This window comes from Gymnoscopelus braueri (genome assembly GCF_963280865.1).
Source record: "Gymnoscopelus braueri genome assembly, chromosome: 15".
NCBI classification, from domain to species: domain Eukaryota; kingdom Metazoa; phylum Chordata; class Actinopteri; order Myctophiformes; family Myctophidae; genus Gymnoscopelus; species Gymnoscopelus braueri.
The window spans coordinates 11417886-11431451 of NC_137620.1; the positions used below are offsets into that span (position 1 = coordinate 11417886).

The 13566-nt window shown below is 41.3% G+C and overlaps 1 protein-coding gene across 1 annotated transcript; it reads left to right on the top strand.

The window, feature by feature from the left end:
- Positions 1–4885: 4885 nt before the first annotated feature.
- Positions 4886–9335, top strand: LOC308101855 (extracellular calcium-sensing receptor-like). Its single transcript, XM_080451361.1, has 7 exons — positions 4886–4965; positions 5243–5512; positions 5737–5943; positions 7274–7549; positions 7862–8089; positions 8192–8315; positions 8404–9335. Exons 1-7 carry the CDS (start codon positions 4894–4896, stop codon positions 9315–9317), a joined length of 2091 nt encoding a protein of 696 aa, XP_080307487.1. The 5' UTR covers positions 4886–4893; the 3' UTR covers positions 9318–9335.
- Positions 9336–13566: the final 4231 nt, after the last annotated feature.

The following is a 13566-nucleotide window of genomic DNA, read 5'->3' on the forward strand; positions in this document are numbered from 1 at the left end:
AAAACTCTTAAAAATTCAAACACAACACAAATACACAAAACATTTTCATGGAAATATTTATTTGAAAATAATTAAAACATTTGGAAACAAGCCTAAATACACAACTACACTTTAGAAACAAACAAACCGCAACTACCACTTTTTTTTACAAGCAACTTGACAGAAAAAGACCAAAGTCGCTTATAATAAGCCGACATGGCAACACTGATTACAGGGGCTATAGGGGCAACAACCGTTTCTCTACTCATGCTTTCATTTGTCTGACCAAACAATATAAACCTAGCTACATTAGTTCTAAACATGGCACCCCTGTGTCTTTGTTAATTAATGTTAACGTGTTTTGAAGGGTCAGGTCTAGACAACAATCGTCTCATTGGACCTGAAAATTAATTATCTGCCAGCATTGCACCTGTTGAGTCACTACTTCATCACGCCTGGGCCAGGTTAGCCTGGTAAACCCCCCCTCCCTCTGGAAATCTCATTTGCATTTGGTTTCAGGAAGGAGGGTCTGGGATTGCTCACAGAGTAAAGCTGCCCGAACCGCTGCGCATACGAACCAATCAGCGGCTGCTAGGGGCGGGATCATCCAATCACCTGCCTAGTAGCTTGAAAAAATGAAACTCCGTCTGTCATCGATTCTGCGCCCGGAGTCGCAAGCTTCTTCCATTTGACGGAGTGAGGTTAGGGCCAGGTGTCATCGGTGGTAAACACACACCTGCCTTTGCTTGCCCAGCTCATGTTTAATTAGTATCCACCTGGGTATAATAGTCTGTTGTTGCCAGACGATCAGAGCTGTCCGCCTACCGAAACGTCTGGACACTTCTGAATGCAAGGAGATTGCAAGAACACCGGCGAGAACACAAAGCTACACCCACTGTTTTAGAAACCAATCATATCACCAGGACCACCCTGTAACCTTTGATTGGTTCTGCAATGCCGATTTCTTAGTAATAGTTTCCTCCCAGTTTTAGCAAAGAAAGCTGAGAGATTACATCATTCTCTAGTTGCATTTAGAGACTCACTGGTAATTTTCCATGTGCTGGAGCTCACAAACAACCTGTTCCTCTAGGGAACACAAGGGATGACACTGCTGTTTGCTAAAACAAACAAAATGGAAATTTGATAAACATTGAGAAATATGTCAAAATCAGGTGTATAAGCATAAACATTTTAATAACTAAAGCTACAATTCAAGGCAGGTGTCACACAGAAGGCAAGTCTAGTCAAGACTAGTACTACTTGTATGCTACAATTAGCTTTAACAAGTAGATTTTAAAATAACAAGACGCAGAGGTGGCTGCCTGGGTCGTTTGTCTGCAGTACCCCGGCGGCTTTGTCTGCTTGTGCCCTCTGCGCCAGATAGGGCCAGAGCCCTGGCAGCGTAAACGAGCTTAGTGAATCGGGCCTAATGTTATTTCAACTGAAAAACCTTTCACTTGTTTGCAGTCATGTTATGCTTTAACTTACAGACTCCATTTAAACTTTAAAATGTTGAGGTTATGACTTCCATTGCAGTGTTTAACTTTTTGATCACTTTTATACATTTGAAGCTATCCCACTTCAAAGTACATGTGGATCTCACAGTCTTTTCAGCTTTTCCAATACACACTAATGGTGTTTGCTAGAAGGGAGAGAGAGGGACACAAGAGGAATGACCCATGTTTTCGTAAAGTCACTGTGGCCACAATTCTTACACTACAGATATGTTTTTTACATCACCAAGTTCACACGGGTCTGCTCTCCGATTTAATTGAAAGATCTAAGCTGTGTGTTGTATACATTTTGAGTTAAGACCATTATTATCAACCCATGTCCCTCTGCACTGTAGCAATTACAGTAGTACACCTGGTGATGGTGAACACAATCAGAGATACCAAGTCAAAGAGAGCACTGCTTGGGAACAGTTCGTACTTTTTCGTATCATTTTTTTGTCTTGAAGTGAGCCCACATTGTTTCCTCAGGAACAATATGTTCTAGTTATTTATCTTTGTAGGTCATTTCATGATCCATTGTAGGTCATGAAAATGACCTACAATGGGATGAATAGATTCCAATTTAGTCCTGGTGATACTGTATAGTGTGATTGACACATTACAGGACACACACACAACATTATTTTCATATGAAAGTATTGTTAATGTATGTTAAGCCCTGCCTCTACTGCTGCCTCTGCTCAGATGGGTGTTGTGAAAGATTACGTAGTGGCATGCGTTGGCACAGGGGATGGCACAGCTCTGTGTATAAAACTTAACAACCGGACAATGGATTTAGAGAAAGGGGGGAGGGGATTAGGAGGACAGTCATGGGGGCTTCTCTAGTCATACACCCGTTTTCATACTTGACATTGTTCTCTCTCTTCTCTTCTTTGTCTTCCTCATCTTCCTCTTCTTGTGAGTTACAGGCACCGTTTAATCTCAACAGCATTTACAAGCCTGGGGACATGGTTCTGGGTGCCGTGTTTGATATCCACCTCTACTCTGTCTTCCCTGATCTGTCATTCACCTCTGAGCAACAGGACCCCATTTGTTATGGGTGAGTATCACAAATACAATAGCAAAGCAAGAGAACAAGGACCTTGTTGTGATGTATGGTTCCATAGGAGGATACAGTGACATATTTGTGTGTTAGTCTCAACATTGACGGGTTCAGGCTCGCCCAGACCATGGCTTTTGCCGTCGCAGAGATCAACAGAAACCCCAGCCTGCTACCCAACGTCACTCTGGGGTATATTCTCTATGATACCTGTTACACGCCCGGAGTTGCATTCCGTGCAGCGTTGTCATTGGTCAGTGGGAGAGAGGAGCAGATTCAACTGGATGAGAGCTGTGTTGGCTCTCCTCCAGTGCTCGGAATTGTGGGTGATCACTCATCACATTCGATTGCCTTCTCTAGTGTATTAGGTCCGTACAGAGTGCCCCTGGTAAGTTAATGACTTGAGCCCCTTTTTACCATCACCTATTTGATATACTGTACATTGCTTAATTAGTTTTTTTATCAAATATATTATATGATGTACGATTTATATCATATTTTTAAAGCCTGAAAGACACTTGCAGGCAGATCATGTGAGTGGAGCAGGCAGATTTTTAATGCAGGTTTTCATGCAATGCATCTTGTGTTCCAGATTTGATTCACCCTGGACCTGAGAGTAAGAATTCTAAGGGCACATAATGTCTTTGTATATAACTGGGGTTGGGGAGTAAGCTATTTGGTGTAATATTCAGAATGTTTTACGTATTGACATTCAGTGTAAAACATTAAACCCGTGCAAACCCCCCAAAACAGTACACACACTCTCTTCAGTCCCTTTTAGGAGGCCTGACCACGCGGCCATAACGACTGTATTTAACAGTCACAGGGAACAGGGAAAGGTCCAGGGGTTAGGGTTAGGGGCCCACGACGAGGCTTCACTGGTGCAGGGGTAAAAGGGGTAACAACGGACGGACGGCATGGGACAGGGGTCGTTACATGTTAAAATGTGCACACGTCGCATGTCCCTGGTTCTGTAAATGGATTTGTTTTGTCATTGACATCTCAGACAAGATGTTTATTTGTGTGTATCATCAGTCAATCAAAGGGTACGATTTGACACAGAACTATTGCTATTACTAGAGAGAGAGAGAGAGAGAGAGAGAGAGAGAGAGAGAGAGAGAGAGAGAGAGAGAGAGGGCCCTATTTTCGCCGGTGCCACCCATTCCCTAAACTCTCTTTGCCATTTTTTACTATATTTAAAAACATTTTCAAATAGTTCAAAAAGCCAATCTACAAGCTCACAACGTGTTGATGTAGATCGGCAAGTTGAACTATTTGAAAATGTATTTAAAAATAGTAAAACAATGGCGAAGAAGTTTAAGGCACCCGCGAAAACATGGCCCAGAGAGAGAGAGAGAGAGAGAGCGTGCAAAAGCTAAATTATGTTACACAAGCTCTTGGATGGCATTTTCAATTCAATTCAATTCAATTCAATTCAATTTTATTAAAGTGTCAAATCACAACAAGTTGTCTCAAGACACTTTACATGTAGAGAAGAGACCCGACAGTCCCACCCTGAGCAAGCAATTTTGCGACAGTGGCAACAAAAAAACTCCCCCTTAACTGGAAGAAACGTCAGGCAGACCCTAGGCTCTAGGGTGGGGGCCTTCTGCCTCGACCGTGTCGGGGGAAAGAAGAGAGAGAGAGGGAGAGACAGAAAGAGATACAAGTAGTAACAATAACAATAGTAGCAAATATAATAGTGTAAGATAGTATATGATAATATAATATAATGCATGCATCCAAGTTGTCCAAGGATGCAGTCAGTAATGTGTATTTTGTGTTAGTTTGTTTGGAGCAGTGAGTCAGGTGTTTAGCAGAGAGGGGGTAAATGTAATTGAGAGGTGAGCGGCGTTGAGCAGAGTGACAGGTTGAGTGGAGCATGAGAACAGCCTCGCCATGTCCTCACTCCACTCACATGCTTTGCTTGAAGGGATTTTATTTTTTTTACTTTTTAAGACCGGGAACGCATCTGTGTGTCATTTTTAGATTTTTGTTGTCAAAAATAGCAGATATACAAGCTCATAGCGCGGCACCGAGTACCGGGCTATGAGCTTGTAGATCTGCTATTTTTGAAAAATCATGAAAGGTTGTGCAAATATTATAATTATTTTCTTTGAATTTGTAACTAAAATCTTTGCTTCTGGGGGTTTCTGGAACTAAATATTTTACAAATGTTCGCTTTAAAAAATATATAATCCAACATTTTGCCACAAATGTTCACGATTTTTCAAAGATAGCAGATCTACAAGCTCATAGCATGGCACTTTAAGCACACACGCTTAATGGCTTAAATAAAAAGAAAAAGTTGTATAGTACAGAACAGATGTTTTGTGTCTTTTTCAGATAAGTTACTATTCCATGTGCTCCTGTCTGAGCGACCGGAAACAGTACCCTTCCTTCTTCAGAACAATACCAAGTAACACCATCCAGGTGAATTTCTACGTACATGTTCCACACACTTGACAAATATCTCCCTCTAGAGAGTGTAATTGATATTGCATATCACCTCTCATTTGCTTTTGTGTATTGCTGGGTCCTAAGGTCTCTGTTGACAGCATCAGAAGATAATTATTAGGCCTTTTCATTGTGGAATCTGTGTAGGAGATTCACTGATTTAGATCAGAAATTCAGTGGCCAAAGGTCAAGGATTTACTACTATGTGAATTAACTAGTTTAAGCATATATCCCTCCATCCTTATCCAATCAGGTGCAAGCTATGCTCCAGATTATGAGACGGTTCGGGTGGACCTGGGCAGGAATTGTGTTTTGCGATGATGTCTACGGCCACGATGTAGCCCAAATCTTCCAGTCTGAGCTGGCCCAGTCTGGTTGGGGTTGTCTGGCTTATTTTGAGGTTCTGCCCTGGGACAGTGACCCTGCTGAACTACAGAGGATCGTCTCTGTGATGAAGAAATCCACAGCTCGTGTGGTCGTCGCAGTTGAATATGGGATCCGTGTGATTAAACTAATGGACGAGGTTGGGGTTGTGATCCATGTTAATTTAGGAACTCATAATTCTAAGGAGTCTGAAATGAGTAATATTGAAGTGAAGACATCCTTTCGTATGTAAAAAATCGATTGCTATTTAATTGCAAGCATTTTGTTTAATTGCAAAGCAACTTAATTGCGATTCAATTTATTATTATTATTATTATTATTATCATTATTATTATCATTAGTTTTGTTGATCACAATCAACAGGTGGTAAAGCAAAAGGTGACAGGTCTACAGTGGATAGCATCTGTAGCCTGGATAACAGACCCAAAGCTCCAGACTCCTCGCTACCTGCCGTACCTGAGAGGCACCCTGAGTATTGCCCTCCGTCGTGGAGAGATATCAGGCCTCAAGGACTTCTTGTTGAAAATACATCCTCAAAATGACCTCATCAACAGCCATGAAAATATCCTAGTGAGTCTTTTGTTTAATTTCAAGGTCCAAGGTGATTGTCTATTGTTACATCTTGTGTACAGGTACATGAGAGTGAAGAATAGTTATGTTTGGCTCCTCGGACATTGACTGTGTTTACATGAACAATATTTCTTCATTCATATTCTGATCAGAATTTCCAACTTAACGATTTACATTGTATTAAAAAGTGATCCTTGTTTACATGTCTCAAAGCATTCCATCAGAATATAACTGTTGACAGCCCATTATTCCGACTCCCCGTTAGTCCGACTGGCCCCGTTATAACTAACCGTATCCCTAACCTCACATTAACCTAATGGTCGGAATAATGGGATGTCGGAATTATGAGCTGACCGACACTGTCCTCAGCTATTTCTGTTTCTGCTCTACTTTCTTATTGAGCAAATGACACACTCGATGAACGTATTCTACAAAGGGACTATGCTGTGCTATGCTGCCTATGATATCATTCTATAACTTTAATTTGACATCATTGTATATAAATATCAAAAGATTTATACCCTCTATGAAAATTCCTTCCGATCAGAGACCGCATCGGAATAATTCTCTTCCAAGTGACGTGTTTACAATAGGTATTTTATTCTGATTGAGCTGTCGTTCTGAATATTAATGAGGGTCCATGTAAACATAATCATTGTAGCAGCATAGGAAGAGCGATACAGACAACATGATAGAAAAAACATGTACAAGCTCACAACACGTTTGCGTCACATTGTGAGCTTGTAGATCGTCTTTTTTTCTGAAATGTTTGAAGTGAAAGTCAAAGTAAGGGTGTCTGTGGGGGTTATTGAAGAGCTTGTGACTACATTGGATCCATTGGAACACAGGTTTTCCAATGGATCTCAGCTTTGGACTTATGTGGTTTACACCTGACAAAGATTATTCTGTTTCTTAACTGTCCACAGCCCTCCTTTGAAACACTGACCACTGAAATGGTACTAAATTATAATGAGCATTAGTAAGGACCAACTGTATGAACACACACACGCACACGCACACGCACACGCACACACACACACACACACACACACACACACACACACACACACACACACACACACACACCACCCTCTTCTTCTCTTTCTCCTTTCAGAAATGATGGAGCTTGCAACAAAAACTAATTTTATCCACTTTTTTTACACACAACAAAACTGATTCTGATACGGCTGGAGGGAAGATCAAATCCGCTGATGCGTGCGTCTGTCCGCGAGATAAACATCATTTTAATCTGCAATTTGAATCTGACGTCTGTTTTAAATTATTCACATGATACTGTATTTCTGTTTAATTATCAATTTTGTTTCATCAGGTGAGGCGGTTTTGGGAGCACACATTTCAGTGTAAATTTGCACCCCTTCCATCAGAGTGGGTGGATGCTGGTGGAAGGGTGTGTACTGGACAAGAGGACCTAGCAACAGCAGAAACTACCTTGTTGGATGTGTCTAACCTCCGGGCAGAGTATAATGTGTACAAGGCTGTGTATGCTCTGGCCCATGCCCTCCATGACATGTTGCAATGTGTGCCAGGAAGAGGGCCTTTCACTGGGCACAGCTGTGCCAGTTTGCAGACAATACAGCCATGGCAGGTGTGTTATTAATAAACGGTTCACTAGAGTTTCTTGTTGGATTTCATTTTGAATAATAACATAATGATATAATAAAAAAATAAAAGATTATTACATTGTTACAAAGCATGAAAGATTGACATACTAATAAACTGTATAAATAATGTTCTAGTGATGTATAAATTGATGCATGAAAATACTTATCTGCAGGAAATGTTTACCAATGTTTCACTTTTTGTATGTATTCTGTGCTGGGACACAGAATTATTATTATTACAATTATTATAATGATAATATTAAGTCTCTTGCTCTTTTGTTCATCACCATTTCCAGCTTGTGTGGTACCTGGCAAAGATCAACTTCACTACATCATTTGGTGATATTGTATCATTTGATGAGAATGGTGATTCTTTACCAATCTGTGATATATTGAACTGGGCGTGGCTCCCTGATGGAAGCACACAGTTTCACAATGTAGGTGTGTTCCAGAAGTCAGCCTCCGCAGATGAAGAACTCATCCTTGATGAAGACAGAATCTTCTGGAACTTTGAAACCAAAAAGGTCACTTTGGCTTTATAAAATAATGAATGTTGTTAATGTTAATCACGATGTGAATGTAATTTCGTTTGAACTGAAATTGATCGCTGTTTCTTTCCTCTGTAGCCTCCTCGGTCAGTGTGCAGCGAGAGCTGTTCCCCTGGAACCCGTGTGGCCAGAAGGAAAGGAGAACCTGTCTGCTGCTTTGACTGCATCGCTTGTTCTGAGGGAGAGATGAGCAATGAGACTGGTTGGTTTACATTATGTGTGTGTACATTATGCTATCTTTAGGCTGATACTGTACTTGTCTGTCCCTTTAACCTTCCCTTCTTTGTTAGACTCTACAGAGTGCACCAGTTGTCCAGAGGACCTCTTTTCCAGCCCCCAGCGTGACCACTGTGTACCAAAGAGCGTTGAGTTCCTCTCCTACCATGAGGCCCTGGGTATCGTCTTGACAGCCATGTCATTACTAGGCACACTTATCTGTGCCATTGTCCTGGGAATCTTCATCTATCATCGAGACACACCCATGGTGCGCGCCAACAACTCAGAACTCAGCTTTCAACTTTTGCTGTCACTTAAACTGTGTTTCTTGTGCTCACTTCTGTTCATTGGCCGTCCCAGGCTCACGACTTGTCAGCTGAGGCATGCAGTATTTGGGATCAGCTTTGTGCTGTGTGTCTCGTGTATCCTGGTAAAAACTATGGTGGTAATAGCCGTGTTCAAGGCCTCCAATCCTGGCGGTGCAGACATTATGAAGTTTTTTGGTGTTATGCAGCAGAGAGGAACAGTTCTGGCTCTTACTTCTATCCAGGCAATAGTCTGCATAGCCTGGCTTGTGTCTGCCTCTCCAACTCCGCATAAAAACACACAATATCAAAGTGATACGATAGTTTATGAGTGTGATGTGGGATCAACAGTTGGTTTTGCAGTGTTACTAGGTTATATTGGTTTACTGGCACTCCTCAGCTTCGTCCTAGCATTCATGGCAAGGAATCTTCCAGACAACTTCAATGAAGCCAAGTTAATCACTTTCAGCATGTTGATCTTCTGTGCCGTGTGGATAGCCTTCATCCCAGCATATATCAGCTCTCCAGGCAAATATGCAGATGTAGTGGAGGTATTTGCCATTTTAGCATCTAGTTATGGCCTTGTGTTGGCACTGTTTGGACCAAAGTGTTATATAATCCTTTTGAAACCTGAGAGAAACACCAAGAAGTCCATCATGGGTCATGGTGCCACCAAGACGTAGAAGCATTAATTAATACATTTTCTGTGCTATTTTATAACAATTACGTATACGAATATATTTGATTGCTGATCACCTTGTTGGTAATAGATTCAGTTTTATACTAGATTAAACTACATCCAGTCAGAGATGCAAACATTTGTTATCTATCAATGTTGGTGAAACGTTGATTACCCTCCCTCAAAGACTGAGTTTGGTGATTTGGTGAAGTAAAAGGCAAATTATTTATAGGTTTTGAATTGGAATTGACCTGTTAGCTGCATTCGTTTTGAAGGCCTCCGGTTTCAATGGGTTAAAGCTGCTTTGTGTGATATTTTCACGATCAAAAGGTAAGAAAAATATATTCTCTTTTGAAGGCCATTCATGCAGATTTTTCTAAAGCATGTCTTCAACTGCTGGTCTAATTCTACGCTCCCTTGTTGCTCACCCCTCCCATAGCCTTGCTTCCCACTATGGCATTATTCAGTGCAGGAAAATCACTTAATTCTGCAAAGACTCCATAAGGTCTTATAGGAGGTGTAGCTAGGTGTCAATGTCATCAACATGTTTATGGACATTTCTTTCCAGTGTGACAGAAAGCAGACACTGATGTAAACACCTTCTCACATTAACTAATTTGCAAGTTAATTGTTTTTTCCCAGTTATAACCGCATCTGCGTTATAACCAGTGGGACCAATCATACAGTAGGTCCCTGTAATGAGACCACCCCTATACTAATATATTAATTCATACAAATTAATTATTTATCCAGGTTCAGGATAGTGCAGGCTACCAGTGCCACCCCAACTTCCCCAAATTTGGATTATTTCTGATAAAAGTATCAAACTCACAAAATTCACCAAAACACAGGAAATTACATCTACTCTGTTAAAATTGGGGGGAGGACCCCCAGACCCCCCCGCTAGCCACGCCCCTAACCAATCTCCTGGATTCTGACAGGCCAATGTTGGCAGCCCTGGTAGTAGTAGTAGAAGTAGCTAAATGTGGCATTGATTTATTTTTCTTTTTTCTATCGAACATCTTAATAACGATGAGATTGAGCTGACAGTTAAGTTTTGTTTATCTGTGTTCAGTTTGGGAAAAGTTGTCTAGCGCACAGCCATCTCAATATTTGGTCTGGGTACTCTGTACCAGACTCTGTCTCTGTCAGACCCCATCATGTATTTACATGATAACAAGAGATAACACTTGCAAAAAGGTTGTTATTTTGAAAGCGAAAGCCCCCACAATATGAATACATTTTATATGTTTTATTTTGATGGTAATTGTTGTATAATCGCAATATTACACTCGATGGTGGCTTTACTGTGATTATTGGCACTTCAGTGACGCTTGCGGAACTCGGCTCCGCCTCATCCTGACCGCATCACTGTCATGTCAATAATCACGATAACGCACACACGCTGGTGTAATATAGATACACCTTCAGGAGGCTGCAATTCGAAAATGGCCCCTGTCTAAGTCTTAACCTACCCCCCCCTACCCCCCCCTCCTTCATTTTCCTCTTTAGTATATATACTGTATATATTTTTTTCTCTCTTCATACCAGTAACCTGAAAGCTGATTGTATGACATTCTGTATAGTAGTGTGTATATCTCTCTGCCTCTTATATTTCATCATGATTTGTGTGCATGGGGTTCTCATCTTAAACAAGCTTAGTGCTTAATGAGAGTTCCAGTTTAGTAGACCTTGTATTGTGAATTTGTACTTCCATGTACTGCTATGTACTGTCATGTACTATTCTCATGTCTTACTAAATAAACTACATCAATCAATCAATCAATCAATCAATCAATCAATCAATCAATCAATCAATCAATATTGCTTAATTGAAAATATGACATCCTATTCTTCTTGCAGTGAGGGGTTTTGAATGTATAAAATGGTAAATTATGCATTTATATAGCACCTTTATCCAAAGCACTTTACAATGTGCATTACATTCACCCATTCACACACTAATTCACACACCAATGGCAGAGGAAACCATGCAAGGCACCAACCTGCTCATCAGGAGAAGTTAGGGGTTCAGCGTCTTGCTCAAGGACACTTCAGTAACATGGGGAGCCAGGGATCGAACCCGGGAACCTTCCGATTCCCAAGCAGCCGCATTACCCAGACGCGGTCTTTGCCATAGGCAAGGTTAGGCGACCGCCTGGGGCCTCAACAGTCAGGGGGGCTCATGAGATTTACCCAAATTATTATTTTTGAAATATAAATAAACAGTTTTTCATTCCATTTGAGGCCCTTCAGAAATCCTGTGTGAAAATGCAACAACAAGACCGCTTAACTAATTTATAAGCTTTACTTCATTTCACTCTGAGGCCCCCCCTCAGTTCATACTGCAATGGTCTATTCCATAGGCCGCCGCCCACCGGCCAATTGCAAGGCGAGCTGCCCAGAAAGTCACCTTGTCAATTAAATTAAGTCCCCTAACATCTGTATGCAAATGACATCCTGCACATCATTCTACATTCATTCAAACTCTCATAGCATGATGCCAACGTATGAGGCTTGGGGACTGGCAACACACCCTGGTGCGCACGCACACACACACACACACACACACACACACACACACACACACACACACACACACACACACACACACACACACACACACACACACACACGTTTTTTTAATTGACCCGGGCCTTAGAGACCATTTAAAGATCACAAGGTTGAAACTGTACAATAACACCAATTAAATATCACATGGGTCAGTGCCTTGCTAAATAAGCTATATTCTGATTCAATATTTTGAAGCCTTAGTTTCATCATTAAACATTAACTGTCGGGAGCGAATCTCGGACATGATTATCCTCTAGTTTGAGTGGTTCAAAGACAGTGAGTTAATGGACGGTGAATTAATGGACTTTTGACTTTGACCCAAAACTACAAAGAAGTTACATTTCATGACATAGACCCTTTAAAACGGCATTAATAGTTTTTGTTTTCTAGCGCTTGGGTGGTGCAGTGGTAAAGTCCCTGCCCACCACCACAGAGGTTGTGGGTTCGAATCCACTGTGGTGCAGCCGGCTTTGTCGGCCGTCTATGCGAACATAATTGGCCCATGTTCGGGGGAGGGAAGCGGAAAAAGGAGGTAAAAATAATTGGCTACTCTAAACTAAAAAAAACTATAATAAGAAAAATCAATAGTCTTTTGAAGAAAAAAACCCCAAAGGGTTCAAATGACCCACTTATAACTGTTTAGAACTATGTGAACCACGTGATGGTATAGACTGAGGGCAAAAGGTACAGGGGGCAGTTGTAACACACTCAATAATTCTCAGCAGAAGTTTTCAACAAAAGCAACAAGTAAAAGTATTTTTTTTTTAAATTTACAGTATTTTCCTCCTGCTGTCTATAGTTTAGATGACAGCACATTTGAACTATTGGTTACAAATTAACGTTAGCACCCTCAACTAATGTAGGTGTTCATAGCTAGGATAATGGGATTTTATCACGGCTGCCCGATCGGGGTCAATTGTAACATTTTGTTACAATGTAAGCAGATTATTGTCTCCGCCAGGCCGAAAGGCATGGCGAGAGAGTATGTTTTACCCCCTGTCCGTCCGTCCGTCCGTCCGTCCGTGTGTGTGTGTCCGTCCGTCTGTCAGCAGCTAATCTCTGGCACCGTTGGCTTGATCGCAGCGAAACTGTGCCCCAAAATTTTCACATGGGCCTGTTATAGCGCCACCAGGAGGCCGATTTGTGCAAAACAAATTTTTTTGTATTACTCCTACAGATTGTATCCAAACGTCATACAAATTGGTACACAGTATCTCTATAGTCATGTGATCAACCCGCATCTGTCCAATTTCCCAGATTCCATCCTCATTGGCTAAGGTTGGCCTCCAAAGTTTGCAGGATTGGTCCGTTTTGAACAAAATGCCTCAAATCATGAACGCAGCTTGCAATTTCCGTGAAATTTCACACGCACATTCCCATTAGGCCGAGGAAGAAATGCCACTTACATTTTTTTAAATCTGCCTCATGGTGGCGCTATAACAGGCCGATTCGTGCTTTTACCAATAACTGCACCGATCTGTGTAAAACTTTGTTTGCACACCAAGAGGCCAAGGAAAAACCTTTGCCCTGCATTTTTCACATTTGCCTTTTATAGCGCCACCAGGAGGCCGTCTAAAGTAAAAAAATGTTTTTGATATTAAGCCTTCAGATTTTATCCAAATTTCACGCAAATCGGTACACATGATATCTATAGTCATGTGATCAAGAAAGATCTCTTT